The sequence below is a fragment of the Leptodactylus fuscus genome, chromosome 10 (genome assembly GCF_031893055.1).
Source record: "Leptodactylus fuscus isolate aLepFus1 chromosome 10, aLepFus1.hap2, whole genome shotgun sequence".
Classification (NCBI taxonomy): Eukaryota; Metazoa; Chordata; class Amphibia; order Anura; family Leptodactylidae; genus Leptodactylus; species Leptodactylus fuscus.
This window is the reverse complement of record NC_134274.1, coordinates 85,442,958-85,458,651: the sequence shown is the minus strand read 5'-3', so window position 1 is coordinate 85,458,651 and position 15,694 is coordinate 85,442,958. Positions and strand designations below refer to the sequence as shown.

General features: G+C 47.0%; 1 protein-coding gene across 2 annotated transcripts; it reads left to right on the top strand.

Annotated features, from left to right (window-relative positions):
• Nucleotides 1–514: 514 nt before the first annotated feature.
• Nucleotides 515–7,742, top strand: LOC142219309 (membrane-spanning 4-domains subfamily A member 4A-like). 2 transcript variants are annotated; one of them, XM_075288262.1, is made up of 7 exons: nt 515–594; nt 964–1,290; nt 2,875–2,985; nt 3,364–3,420; nt 4,212–4,340; nt 6,012–6,134; nt 7,330–7,742. In XM_075288262.1, the coding sequence occupies exons 2-7, from the start codon at nt 973–975 to the stop codon at nt 7,420–7,422; spliced, it is 831 nt and encodes a 276-aa protein (XP_075144363.1). In that variant the 5' UTR covers nt 515–594; nt 964–972; the 3' UTR covers nt 7,423–7,742. The 2 variants fall into 2 exon arrangements, with proteins under 2 accessions (XP_075144363.1, XP_075144364.1); XM_075288263.1 differs by having other exon boundaries at nt 552–605.
• The last annotated feature ends 7,952 nt before the right edge of the window (nt 7,743–15,694 follow it).

Genomic DNA, 15,694 nt, shown 5'->3' with positions numbered 1-15,694 from the left:
AAATCAGGACGGTTGGGAGGTATGCTCTATCTGAACGCAGATATTAGACATGTATTTCGCATACTGAATACTGAATATCTTCCATCCTGTTTTCCGGATTTCTCTTGATCTTCTACAGATTTCCATAACCATCGACTTTGTATTCAATGTTTCTACAAGATTTCCAGGTTTTTCTGAACTTCTCTATAATCCATCTGTGACCTGTGAGAACAAAGACAAATCTCATCCTTTCTTTTTACTTGTTTTGCACCATAAGTGACATTTTCCCCATTGTCGTCTTGACCCTCCTCGTCCCTGCCTTGTCCTCTCCTAGACATTGCTAAGGAAAACTTGAAATCCACCATATAATGTACTGAATCCATCATAGAATAGATATAGATATGCAATCACCATATTTCAGTAAACGTTCATGTGGGCATCGCCTCAAGTTTTTGTTTATTGCGGATCAAAGGTCGGATCCTGTGTTTCTTCTTCGTTGTGCGCATGTAATAACAATGATATGAGACGGCAGTAAAATATCGAACCGAGATCAGATCCTATAAAAGTGAGCTCGGACACCGGAGTGAGAAGACATCCAGCAGAAGACGCTATATTGTGAGTACAATGTGCGTGTGTGACCGCTACACTGTGTAGTACAATATGGGGGTACAATACTCGGGATAGTACAATATGGGGGTACAATACTCGGGGTCTCTCTGCATGTTCTATCCACCTATTGCACCTTCTATGGGACACCTGGTGGGTCTAGATATGTAATAGGCGACACTTCTAAGACTCATGGGGTTGTACAATAATCTGATTTGTGGCTCCAGTCACAGACAAGGATATAACGGGTCCATGTACCCTCACCCTTCCATATACGTTTATATACGAGAGTTGTAGATTATTGCACCATGTTTTCTAGAAAGATTTCAAATTTTTTACTGATATTTTTGTGTTTTTTGTGTCTCATTTCTTCTTCAGTAACTTTTCATGATGAGTAAGACCAATGAAGTCCAGAACCCCTTTGCAGTTCCCCCGGGGACTGCTCTTCCCCCTCAAAATTGCATGCCTTCCCAAAGCCAGTGGACCGTGGTTCAAGGACCCAATGGAGCCAATGTTTATCCAGCTTCCTCTCCATGGACTATCCAACAAGTCGGACCACAACATTTTCCATCACCACCTGCACAGCAATGGACTGGCCAGCCCGTTGTGCCTGGGCAAAATGTCTCCAATGGTATCCTAACCCCGGTCACAGGAGAGGCCGCCTGGTATCAGGAATTTATGAAAGGAAGACCAAAAGCCTTAGGGGTAAGTGTTGTGTTTTAGCAGGTAGTCCTGAAGAAGTGTCTGGAGACATGGAGGAAAGGATGATAAAGTGTCATGGTGCTCAGATAACCTCTAAGGTCAAACCTGCTCTGAGCCCCCAAGACAATGTACATGAGCTATAGGAGGACTTGTGTTTTACAGGACGAGTTGTGGTTTTTTGGTGGCACCAATTTAAGGTCCATTGGGTATTATAGTGTCTTGATTTAATATTTTTTGGTGGGTGGGGAAAATTTAGAAAAAAAAAAAAAGAAATTCTGCCAAAATCTGTACGTTTTATTTTATTCTCTGCTGTTTACTTTTTGCTACAAATGACAATTTAACTTTGTTACATGAGTCGGCGATACACCTGCCCTCAGCATGCCCTCCCAATACCCCTTTATGAAAAATGAGAAGGAAAAGATAAAAACAGAACTTGAGACAATTTTTTATACCATAAAAGTGTCCTGATACTTTGTAAATCTGCCCCAATATGGCTTTACCTAAGGTCAACTAGTAAACTAGCTATGGAATCAATGAAATGTGTATGGACACTGCACTAAATGAACTGTCCAATCAACACTAGACCCAACCAACCAACATTAGACCCAACCAATCAACACTAGACCCATCCATCCAACATTAGACCCATCCAACCAACACTAGACCCATCCAAACAACACTAGACCCGTCCAACCAACACTAGATCCATCCAACCAACACTAGACCCATCCAACCAACACTAGACCCATCCAACCAACACTAGACCCGTCCAACCAACACTAGACCCATCCAACCAACACTAGACCCAACCAATCAACACTAGACCCAACCAATCAACACTAAACCCAACCAATCAATACCAGAACCAACCAATCAACACTAGACCCATCCAACCAACACTAGACCCAACCAATCAACACTAGACCCAACCAATCAACACTAGACCCAACCAATCAACACTAAACCCAACCAATCAATACCAGAACCAACCAATCAATAACAAATGCAACAAAAAAATACCAGACCCAACCAATCAACACTATACATAACCAATAAACACTAGACACAAGCAATCAATACCAGAACCAACCAATCAATAACAAATGCAACAAAAAATACCAGACCCAACCAATCAACACTAGATCCAACCAACCAACACTAGACCCATCCAACCAACACTAGACCCAACCAATCAACACTAGACCCACTCAATCAACACTAGACCCAACCAATCAATACCAGAACCAACCAATCAATAACAAATGCAACAAACAATACCAGACCCAACCAATCAACACTAGACCCAACCAATCAACACTAGACCCAACAATCAATACCAGAACCAACCAATCAGTAACAAATGCAACAAAAAAATACCAGACCCAACCGATCAACACTAGATCCATCCAATCCATACCAGATCCAACCAATCGATACCAGACCCTACCAATCAATACAAGACCCAAATAATCACTGTCAGACTAAACCGATCAATGCCCAATCTTTACTAGTGGGAGAATAAGCATTTTTGCACTCCTCATTTATAGAATATTGCATTACTTGACCTCTTTTCCTCTTCTTCTTCAGATAACACTGATTGTGGCGGGCGTCTTCCTGGTAGTGTTCGGCATTGCTCTGCCATTTGTTGCAGCTGTTTACAGTTTTTACAGCGGTATCGTGTACTGGGGGCCAATATTTGTAAGTATCCCCCAAAGCAGAGGAAGAACAATTCTACCGAATCTTGTCCCACAATCCTATATATCAATCTTCTCGGCTCCTCCTGCTCTATAACATACTGCCGGCAGACAGGGCGGCCTGTACAATGTGACGGGGTGTCTTATATAATATTGGGGTACAGCTCATACAGTATAACGTCACCTAAACCTGTCTGTCTATCCAATAGTAATTGGGAGTCCTGGGTAAATATTCCCCACCTTGGCCAATATTTTGGAGGTTCATCTTGGTTCACACTCAGGTTGACCAATGGGTCTAGTTATCTCCTGCACCGGCCCAATTCTCAGTCTAGCCCTGTTACACCCAAAGATTTATTTATTCAGTGTTTTTCCTATATTTTAGTACATCATTGCTGGATCTTATACAAAGAAAGCCCAACAGAAGCAGAACATCGGCCTGGTGAGTGAGACTATTTCATTGTATCTGACTATTATCGTGGGCTTGCTGGGTTGTGATGTGACTTGTTGGTAGAGACTCCATGAATATTCCCTCGTAGAGGTCCCCGCACAGTATAATGCCTGTGCAGAGGATACTGCCCCCTTATGGCACTCACACAGATAATTCCTACTTAGTGGACCCATACAGTGTAATGCCCCCTTTACTGGCCCCACACGGTGGATTATTTTATTAAGCCGCAGCCTCTCCTCCCCAGTTCCTGATCCTTCACAGTCCTGCCTCCTGTTTGGCTCCTACTTAACACCGTGTATTACGTCCTGATGTTTTATCAAAGGTCACTTCTACCACACCTCGTACCTGAGATAAAATAATCATAAAAAATATTGGGTCCATTGGGTCATAAAAAATAAAGATAAAAATGGATCGAGCCCGGCCGGTCACTGGTGCGGGAAATATGGTGGAATATATAGCCAGAGTCTGACAAGTCACCTAGTGGTAGAAATACACACAGCAGGCATTGGCTGAGGCTTCAGGGAATGAGCCATCAGTATATGACTTATTGCCTAGGCTAAGTTTATATAGTTTTAAAGACTTTTTGAGTGTGTAGCAGGTTCAGCTGAATCTGTATTTGATGGATCGGTGTTCGCTCATCTCTCGTTACTATAATAACATAAATAAAACAAATACCATTACAAATGTCAGCAGATTAGATAAAATGAGACGCGTCATTGTCCGGATTCCCTGATACTTCCTTTCCATTCTGTTGATATTTGGCCTTTTCTGCCCCTTTCCAGGTGAAGTTGTCTTACGGGTTCAGTATTTTCTGCTGCATAGTCAGTTTATTAGCGATCATCATTGATATATTGGATATGGCCGTACTGCGATGTTATCACGACGATTATTATTATTGCGACAGTGCTTTGGTAAGTTTTATTTTATTATAATGGTGTGATCAATATATCAGAGATACCAGGGCCGATTGTGGCGTCACTGCCTCCTGACTTTGATTCACACTAGTGCTGGGGGGAGGGGACCAAACAAAGCCAGGTAGACCCCATCATTAGATTATATTATAGTGGGGTACCACAGGGGTCAATATTAGAGGGTTCACCAGTGGGGTACCACAGGGATAAGTATCGCAGGGTTCACCAGTGGGGTACCACAGGGATAAGTATCGTAGGGTTCACCAATGGGGTACCACAGAGGTCAATATTAGAGGGTTCACCAGTGGGGTACCACAGGGGTCAATATTAGAGGGTTCACCAGTGGGGTACAACAGGGGTCAATATTAGAGGGTTCACCAGTGGGGTACCACAGGGATAAGTATCATAGGGTTCACCAATGGGGTACCACAGGGGTCAGTATTGGTGGGTTCACCAGTGGGGTACCACAGGTATAAGTATCGTAGGGTTCACCAGTGGGGTACCACAGGGGTCAGTATTGGTGGGTTCACCAGTGGGGTACCACAGGGGTCAGTATTAGAGGGTTCACTAGTGAGGTATCACAGGTATAAGTATTGGAGGGTTCACCAGTGGGGTACCACAGGGGTCAGTATTGGTGGATTCACCAGTGGGGTACCACAGGGGTCAGTATTGATGGGTTCACCCATGGGGTACCACAGGCATCATTATTGGTGGGTTCACCAGTAGGGTACCACAGGGGTCAGTATTGGTGGGTTCACCAGTGGGGTACCACAGGTATAAGTATTGGAGGATTCACCAGTGGGGTACCATAGGGGTCAGTATTGTTGGGGTCACCAGTAGGGTACCACAGGGGTCAGTATTAGAGGGTTCACCAGTAGGGTACCACAGGGGTCAGTATTAGAGGGTTCACCAGTGGGGTACCATAGGGGTCAGTATTGGTGGATTTATCAGTGGGGTACCAAAGGGGTCAGTATTGGTGGGTTCACCAGTGGGGTACCACAGGGGTCAGTATTAGAGGGTTCACCAGTGGGGTACCATAGGTATAAGTATTGGAGGGTTCACCAGTGGGGTACCATAGGTGTCAGTATTGGAAGATTCACCACTGGGGTACCATAGGGGGTCAGTACTGAATGATTCACCACTGGGGTATCACAGAGGACTTTACTGTGTCCTCTTCTTTTTATTATGTCTTCTTATAACCTGGTAGAGGGTTTACAGAGCAGGGCGTTCATATTTGCTGATCATACTAAACTCTGTAAAGTAAACAGCTGAGTAATTTTACACCAGGTTCAGATGTGTAAGGACTGAAAGCTTGGTGTGAACGTCTGACCTGCTCCTCAGCCTCCTCCTCCTCCTGTGTATCTGAGGACCTGCTGCTTCTTAGTATGAATAGAAGTATTAGGGAGCGGCTATAATCCCAATCTAAGTCATGTGAGGAGTGAGATGAAGTATGGCGCATGTCATGTAGTTCCACCAGATAGACATGTCCAGCGCCTGGCCGCTCTTCACACTATACTCGTTGAAGATGTGGTTGCCCTGACCCAGACTCACATATTGTTGACCCCACTAACAGACAACATAATTAGATTCCCTTTGTACGGGTCTGTCGATACGTGGATACCACATTGCAGTTATGAATTTAGCCTTACGTGTATGTTCTCTTTTTCGTAGGCCGGTGCTTATGCGGTTCTTTCCCTCATCTTCATTCTCCATGTCCTGGTCTTCTGTGTGACCGTCTCAATCGCTATATTTGGTGGCCGTAGCTTGGCTTGTGAGCCAACAAATGTCCCTCAGGTAAGTCTAGTCTATGTAGAGATGTCCTCTCAGCACTATGTCTATCACTCTTAGGGTATGTCCACATAAGACTTTTTTTTTTTTTTTTGGCAAAACAGAGACCAAAATTTTATAAAAATATCTGTTTATAGACCTGTAGAAGGTTCAGAGAAGGAAGGACGAATAAATGGAGAACAAGAACCATAAAACATCCAAGAATACAGAGAATTAGGGAGTATAGACACTAGGGTTGAGCTGATCATGAAATTTCAGGATTGTTTTTAAAATCCGATTTCCGATCATTTTCCATTCGAACCCGATCCCGATTCCGATCTTAATGCAAGTCAAAGGTTTTATTTTAATTATCGAAGATCAGATTTTAAAAACAATCCTATTCACTACACAGCATGGAGTCCAGAAATTGTTTACATTTTTGGAGTCCACGCTGTGTAGCGATGAAATAAAATCATCCACTTACCTGTACAGATCCGCTGCCGCTCCCCGTTCTTCTCGGTCCTCTCCTCTCTCATTGACATGCCTTCAGAGCGCCCTGAGCGCCCCCGCCTCCCTAGACTAGTGTTAGAGATGATGGGAGTAGGTGGGGCTTGTTGTGGGTTAGGAGAATGTGGGTGGGGAGGCGTGAGTGCATCACTCATGTCTCCTCTCCCAGTACCCACCCACACTCTCCTAAGCCACAAGCCCCACCTTCTCCCAGCTCAGGGTGCTCTGAAGGAATGTCAATGAGAGAGAAGAACGGGGAGCGGCAGTGGATCTGTGCAGGTAAGTTGAACAATCGGGATTGGAATTCCGTTCCTGATCTTTTTGAGGCGGGATCGGAACCCGATCGCGATTGTGAAATTTACTTAATTACCGATCGGGATCCGATCTTTTCCGATCCCGATTGCTCAATCCTAATAGCCAGAAGGAAGTTGTAGACAGTCTGCACAAAAACAGGAGACGCCTTTGCTGGTGACTGCTGGGAGGAGTGAGATGGACACTTGGCCGACAGCATAACACACCCCTATGACATCCAAATCCAGTAATAGGACATATGGACATGAGGTTGTCCTAAAGGGAAATCCTGATGAACGGGTTCTACCTATAAAGGAGGACGCAGGAAACATCATAAAAACTGAGATTACCTTAAGAAATGTTAAGATTTTTGATATCACTATAAGTTTCCCACCGTGACATATCATGGCTTTCATTATTGCAGGTACTTGTGATTCAGAACGTGATGCCGGCGACCGCAGCCTATCCAGGAGATCCCGCGCAGATCCCAACGTCACCTCCTCCTTATAATATGTGAGATGAAAATCTTCTCCAAAATACAGAATACCGACTCTACAAAAAATTCTCAGAGATTGTCTAAGAAATAAGGAATGATACTGAAATAAAGTCATAACCAGAATAAAACGCTAAAAACGCGCTGAACGTCCTGATTTTAGAGATGGCCGATCCGTCAGCTTGATGGACTGTACCATGTAAGCAAAAAGAGATACCGAGCCGATCCTCGTGTATGTCTAGAGCCATCCAGGCCGGTGATTGTGCACTTGAGAAAGGACTATCATGTGTCCAAAACGCATTGTAATATGTTTTAATACTATTAAAGAAGATTTTTGGAAATTTCCCGGGTGAGCGCTGTCCTTCAGCCTGGTTCCTCATCAGGTTGGTCCATGATCTGCTGTACCATGGAAGGGCAGCATATTATGGGCTCGTAGTAGTGAGTGTTGGGCAAACCTCGCAAGATTCTTCTCGTAAAATTTGCAAAAGTCTGTAATTGGGCCACAGTGGTCACTTGTGAGATGCCAACGCCATTGCATCTAGCCGTCCTATGTGTCAGTGTGCTACTCATGACTGTTGAGGCCCAATCATAGACCTCAATGGTTTTCCATGACCACTGAGAAAATTCAGAAGATCAGAAGAGACCCAGAGGAGATGGTGACCCGCAATGGATGCCGCAACAGAGACCAGGAAAGATGAGTGTGACTGTCTCTTGGGCCTCTGCAAATTACACTCTGGACCATTGGTGAACCTTAATCCTGGGCCCTAGAGTGTCAAACCTAAATAATGGCTGCTCTCGGTAGCTCATAATGGGCAGTATGCTGGGATTCACCTCAACTAATCTCTACTGGTGGAAAATCCAGAGAGCTTTATTAACCAAACACTACGCGTTTCAGGGATTGTACATGGAAATAGCAGTGCTAAAGACATGCAACATCTAAAAGCTTATATTAGACATTATTACAATTGGAGACGTCCAGAAGATGGCAGAAAGGAAAGGGGGAGCGGCCATAATTAAAAACAATATCAAATTCACAGCCTACTGCTACATGGTACAAATCAGTAGAGATGAGAGAACAGTAAAATATTCGATATTTGTTTCAAATAGCTGCTCAATATTGGACTAATCGAACAAATATTGAACCCCATTATAGTCTATAGGAGAAAATGCTTCATTTCAGGGGATCCCACCATTCACCTCAGGAGAGTCACCAAGTCCACTATGACACCCCAGGAAATGATGCCAACACCTCTGCAATGTAACTGGGACAGCAGGGGGAGCATGTCTGGGGCATCTAACAAGCCCAAGTCACTGGATTATGTCGGGATCCCTGTCAGCTTGTGATATGCCGGAGCTGACTTTTTCCCATAGGAATGCATTGACCAGCGTTGATTGGCTGAATGCCATACAGACTACAGCATTCGGCCAATCAACGCTGGTTGTAGGTGAATGCAGTTGAGCCTGGGACTGGGTCACAAACTGGTGTACCTCGTCTCCCCGCCTATCATTCCTGGCAGGGGCTCTGAAACAACACCCTCCTCCTACTCCGCCGCCGTTAAATTGACCCCAGCTACGAGCTGGAAATGTTGCAGCACTGGAATTGGTAGACGTCAGCAGGCCGTGCTGAAGCTCATCAGCTTGGGGGACAGACAGCACACTGCCTCTGAGGTGAGGGATGCCCTCCTTGGTGAGACGGCAATATGGTTTGAGCCGCTGCACCTGGGCCCAGGCATGGTCATGTCTGATAACGGCCGCAACCTGGTAGCAGCTCTGGAGCTTGACGGCCTCCAACATGTTCCATGCCTGGCCCACATCTTCAACCTAGTGGTGCAATGTTTTTTAAAAATGTGCAAGAGCTACTGGTGAAAGTGCGTCGTTTGTGCGAACACTTTCGCAAGTGTACAGAAGCCGCTGCTAGCCTCAAAAAACTCCAGCAACGCCTACACCTGCCCCGAACACCAGCTGTTGTGCGACGTCCCCACACGCTGGAACTCAACTTATCAGATGTTGAGCAGAGTGTGTGAGCAGCAGAGACCTTTGATGGAATACCAGCTACAAAACCCTAGGGTGCCACAAAGTCAGCTGCCTCAGTTTCTCATCCATGAGTGGCCATGGATGAGAGACCTATGTGGAATCCTACGGGTGTTTGAGGAGTCCACCAAGAGGGTCAGCTGTGATGACGCACTAGTGAGCGTAACAATCCTGCTCTTGTGTGTGATGCGAGTATCCCTCATTGCCATCAGGGATAACTCAGATCACACAGAGGAGTCAGGGATAGCATCCGATCCATCACAGCAGGAGAATCGTTCCACACATCTGTCCGCTTCACAGCGTTTAATGACGGAGAAGGAGGAGGAGGATGAGGATGAAGACGTGGAGATGATATGATTGTGACACAGGAGGCTACCAGGGAAGTTCAATGCGTCCCATTCTTGCAGCGGGGATGGGGCAAAAGGGAGGAGGAGGAGGAGGAGGAAATGGAGAGTGACCTTTCCGGTGGGGGCAGTGAAGTCATGCCAAGTAACACTCTGGCACACATGGCTGACTTCACGTTGGGCTGCTTTTCAAGTGACAAGCACGTAGTCAAAATAATGGAGAGCAAACAATACTGTATATTTGCAATCCTAGAGGGGAGGGCCAATTGCATTAATGACTGGCACAAGCAATTGGTGCAGAACATGATGGAGATGTTTCCAGCATGTGACGTTGGTGGCAGAGAGGGCAGTTCCTCCATGAGGCGAACAAGTGCCATCCGGTCCACACCCACAAGAGGTACACTGTCTAAGCTCTGAGACACATTAATGGCACCCCCCTCGCCAAACTCCCGCCACGGAGGGTCCTAGTGTCACCAGGCGTGAGAAGTATAGGCGCATGTTGCGGGAATACCTTTCCGACCACAGCCCTGTCCTCTCCGACCCCTCTGCGCCCTACACGTATTGGGTGTCGAAGTTGGACCTGTGGCTTGAACTTGCCCTATATGCCTTGGAGGTGCTGTCCTGTCCTGCCACCAGCTGAAAGGGTTTTCAACGCAGCTGGTGGTTTCGTCACAGACAAGCGCACCCGTCTGTCAGCTGAGAGTGCGGTTTTCAGGTATTTTTTCCACTTTCATAGTGGGTTTTTTGAGTGTGTATAGTGTGTAGTTGTTAGTTTGTGATAGTGGGGTAATAGAGGGTCTTTGGTGTGTTAGATGCCCCCAGACATGCGCCCCCTGCTGTCCCAGTTGCATTTTAGAGGTGTTGGCATCATTTCCGGGGGTGTCATAGTGGACTTGGTGACCCTCCTGAGTTGAACATCGGTTTCCCCCTAAACAAGTATTTTTCCCCGTAGACTATAATGGGGTTCGATGTTCGATCGAACAGTCGAGTATTGAGCGGCTACTGGAATCGAACTTCACTGTTCGCTCATCTCTACTAGCTACGCCACTGGCTTGGGGTCATTGCTGAGGCGTGTGTTTAGGCCCCCAGTAGTCACATGGGCACGTTGTCAGGCCCAATCACAGACCTCAGCCCTTGCTAATGGCATCAAATGACAAAAAATATCGGATGTCACCAGGAGACAACTGGACACTGCGAGAAGGCCTAGAAAAGGTAACAGAAGGTGAGTATGAATGGGTTTTTTTAAAAAAATTTTTACCTCCTCGACCCCAGAGTATATCGTGGCGACCACTGTAATTCGTCCGTCTCCATATTTGGGATAGTTGGGTTGAACCTGGCTCATTACGATTTACCCATCTCTATCTACAACCTGAACACAGATATTAGATATGTTCCATACCTTCCATACGGTTTTCCTGACTTCTCTTGATCTTGTCCAGACTTTCATAACCATCGACTGTTCAAGCAGTTTCTACATGGTTTTTAGGTTTTTCTCAGCTTCTCTATGATCCACCTGTAACCTGTGTGAACAAACACATATCATTTATTTTTCCTTGATTTGCCAATAGTGACTTTTCCCCCTTATCATCTTGACCCTCCTCACCCCTGCCCCGTCCTCTCCTAGACATTTCTAAAGAAAACTTGAAATCTCTTATATATAGAAAATGAGTTTCTGTCTGTTTGTTCTTTATGTGCGATCAAACGAATGGACCGATCTTCACCAAATTTGACACACAGGTACATCAGGTGTCCGGGTAGGTTTTAGACTGGGGTTCAGTTCTCTAGGATGTTCCTGACAAACAGTATTCCCAAAAATGATCTGCATTAGTCAATACAAACCTGCAAGTCTTTCACTCATATTCCAACTGCCACATCTGCGGTCACATGTTACTAATCAGCCTATGGAATCTTTCAGGCGCTTAGTGTCCACATGCACACAGCTTTACTCCAGGTTTCTATAAAAAACAGCCATTTTTCTTCACTTCTGTAGGTCAGCTTTAAAGGCGCGGGCACTGTGGATGACACTGTTACAGAAGGTCACATACACACAGCTTTACTCCAGGTTTCCATAACAACCGATTGCAGGTTTTTCACTGATATCCAAACTGAGTTATACATGATCACATCACATTTATAGACAAATGTAAACTCGCAGGTTCTTCAGTCTTGACATGCACACAGCTTTACGCCAGGTTTCCATAGCAACCAAACTATTTATAACCTGAATTAGTCAATAGCAGTTCGCTGTTCTTTAAATATTCAGTCATATAACTAAGGTTGAGACGATCTTGAGATTTCAGGATTGTTTTTAAAATACGATTTCCGATCCTGATCCCAATTCTGATCCTAATGCAAGTCAATGGGATTTTTTAATGATCAAAGATCGGATTTTAAAAACGATCCAATTCACTACACAGCATGGAGTCTAAAAATTGAATGCTTCAATTTTTGGACTCCATGCTGTGTAGTAGTTAAAAAATCTGCCAGCTACTTAGCCCCCCCTTGTTGTCCGCTTACCTGCACAGATCCGCTGCTGCTGTTGCTCCTTGTTCTTCTTGGTCCGGTCCTCTCTCATGCACATGCTTTCAGAGCGCCGTGCGCGGCCCCACCTCCCAGGCTAGTATTACTGAAGCTGAGAGTAGGCAGGGCTTGTTGTGGCTTAAGAGCGGGGAGATGTGAGTGCATTACTCACGTCTCCCCTCCCAGTACCCGCCCCCATTCTCCTAAGCCACAAGCCCCACCTTCTTCCTAGGTCTGTAACACTAGCCTGGGAGGCGGGGGCACGCACGGTGCTCTGAAAGCATGTGCATGGGAGATGACTGGACCGGACCGTGAAGAACAGGGAGCAACAGTGGCAGCGGATCTGTGCAGGTAAGTTGAGCGATCGGGATCAGAATTCTGTTCCCGATCTTTTTTAGATGGGATCAGAACCCAATCGCGATTGTGAAATTTACTTGATTGCCGATCGGGATCCGATATTTCCTGATCGCTCAACCCTACATTTACCACATTTCCATAACAATACAGCCATAAATAGAATGTACCTATACTGGATGCCATACTGGATTTCGGCATTATTAAAAAAACAAAACTACTCACGAACGAGATACAAAATAGACCAATGCCAGTTCTTATGGGGCCACTACACTATGGAATATACCCGTGTGAAGCCAGGTCCTTCTACTAGTACACTATATAGAGACCTAAACTTGTAAATCCATCATCCTATTAATATTATAAATGTGAAAGTTTGTGAGTTTGTGTGTTTGTGTGTTTGGATGTTTGTTCCTCAATCACAGCCAAACGGCTGAACGGATTGGGGGGAAATTTCACACACACCTACATAATTCCCACGAAATACGCATAGGCTACTTTAAATGTGGGTCACTCACCCCAAATCGCCACCCTCACCCCTCTGCCTCGGATAGAGAAGCTGGCATTCTACCAGCCCAGGTCTTTCCACGCACCTCCTATTCCTCCTATTGGTGCATGGCAGGGTGTGGGCGGGCTAGGGAGCCAGCGCTGCAGCACCATACGTTGCCGCCAAAGTGTTGGCGGGCCGATTGACCGGGAAGACCGTAATAAACATGGCGGCAGCCCATATACTCTAGCCACCACTGCCACCCCAGCCCGCCTACACACTGCCAGCATGCCGGCCGGCTACGCAGGACCGGCAGATGTTGCGGACTACACACCGTACACAAGGTAAGTCCAGCGGGGTGGGGGGTGGCCGGTGTCTGCAACGATCCTCTACCAGTGTGTGGGCGCTGCTCCTTCTCCGCGTCGGCACCCGGACCAAGCTCCGGGGCCGGCGTCATGTTCCTATGCCAGCCGGGAGCCTTGCGCAGGGTCCCCGTCCTGTCGGTCTTTTGCTCCTACTGCAGCCTAGGCTATGTAACCTGCAGTAGAAGCGCTGGTATAGCTTAGCATAAAACCGGCGCTTCTACTGCAGGCTACGTGCCATAGGCTGCAGTAGGAGCGAAAGACCGACAGCCCGGGGACCCTGCGCACGCCTCCCGGCTGCCATAGGAACATGACGCCGGCCCCGCAGCTTGGTCCAGCTGCCGACGTGGAGAAGGAATATAGCGGGGAAGGAGCAGCGCAGCGCCCACGCACCGACAGAGGACATCAGGACAGGTCAGCTTGCTCCGGGTGCCGGCGCGGCACACAAACATAGCAGTGCAGGCAGAGGAAATGCCATCTTAGTCAGCTGAGCTGCGGGAGCAGCTTGCTTAAGGGTGAGAGGGGTGGTGGGGCATGGGTGATCGGTAGGGGCCAGGGGTGGGGGGGGGTTGCTGGTTTGGGGGCGGTGCTGGTGGGTTAGAGAGGGGGCCGGGGGGGTTGAGCTTCACACCAGAGGGCAGAAGGCGAGTGGGGGGGTAACCAAGGTCACGGGTGGGTGGTTCTGGGAGGAAGAGGTAGGAGGTGACTGTAACTCTAAAGGGGGAAAGGGGGCCGGGGACGCGGGTGGGGGGTAAGGGGAGAGCCGGGGGTGCAGGTGGAGGGAAAGGGGAGGGCCAGAGGTGCAGCAGCGGGGCCGTGGGGTCCTGGCCCACGACGCTGTGGGAGGTGACCGCGCTGGATGCAAGGAAAGGGCCATGGGGTGCCAAGGGCCGCGCTGCAGGTGGATCGCGCAAGGGTGAGGGGACAGCGGACGAAGTCGCGGGCTATAGCTAGTAGAATATATATGTGATCCCCTATTTCAGTAAATGGCCATATGGGTGAGGCACCTTTAGTGACGCGTCTCACGGATAAGTTTATTGCCTTTCAAAGGTTGGATTCCGCTTTACTTCTTCGTTTTGCGCATGTAATAAAAAGTAAATGATATTGTGATAAAATCTAGAACCAAGATCAGACCCTATAAAAGTGAGCTCGGACACTGGAGTGAGAAGACATCCGGCAGAAGACGCTATATTGTGAGTACAATGTGCTTGTGTGACCGCTATACTGTGTAGTACAATATGGGGGTACAATACTCGGGATCTCTCTGCATGTTCTATCCACTTATTGTACCTTCTATGGGACACCTGGTGGGTCTAAGGCGACATTGATATGCCAGGATATATGTAACGGGGAGCCCGCCTCGCCACATCCTCTTCATTGAGCTGGGGTCAAATGTAGCCAGTCTTAAAGGAGAGTAACGCCATCTCAGGACAAGATTACAATATTCATGCTGGGGAATATTTTGCCCCTTTAAGCGCCTCTTTCCAGTGTCCTTACTAGTAAGCGCCTCCTATAGGATTTCTGATACACGTAGATGATGCAGGTATAATGCCATTCTAATACAATACCTTCGAGGCTGGGAGTTGGAATTTGCTCTGTAATGTTTGGAAAGAAAAAAATTGTGGCATCCTGAAATCAGTCCAAGATATGTCGTAAGCCATAATTATTCCATATACCCGGGATTTTATGACTCAAGATAGCCAGTGATGGCACCAATTATACCAGTTTGTCCTTAGAACAGATCACTCGCCAATAGGGTTGAGCGCAAAGATCGGAAAAGATCGGATTCTGATCTTTTCTCGCGGGATCTAGGTCGGGGGGTTATTTCCCACAACGCTTGGCTACTGGTCAATCATTGTTAGCGTTTTCTCACAATGATTGGCCAGTATATGACACCCAATATATGACAGTTGCAGCGCCGCACGTCCCATGAGGCGACCTGAAGCAACTGCTTCAGGCGGCGCTATGCCAGGCACCCGGGGGTGAGGGCGGCAATTTTTAAGCTGTTCTGGACTGGCTTAGCATCACCGTCTCCGCAGCCCAACACGGGAAGCGAGCGGTGGATTGGGGAGGCCCTGTGGACGCAGCGCTGCCCCGGGGCGGCTTTCTGTCGTCTGCCTCAGGCGGCATAACAGCTAAGTTCACCCCTGACAGCTGTATACTAGTTCACATTTCATGATGTTTTTATTGCAGAATTT

What these genes read in the sequence shown, in the direction of transcription:
- LOC142219309 (XM_075288262.1), top strand. Translation starts at nt 973, where the DNA reads ATGATGAGTAAGACCAATGAAGTCCAGAACCCCTTTGCAGTTCCCCCG. An exon ending in GAAGACCAAAAGCCTTAGGG is followed by an intron (nt 1,291 to 2,874) that starts GTAAGTGTTGTG and finishes CTTCTTCTTCAG; the next exon opens with ATAACACTGATTGTGGCGGG. An exon ending in ATTATTGCGACAGTGCTTTG is followed by an intron (nt 4,341 to 6,011) that starts GTAAGTTTTATT and finishes TCTTTTTCGTAG; the next exon opens with GCCGGTGCTTATGCGGTTCT.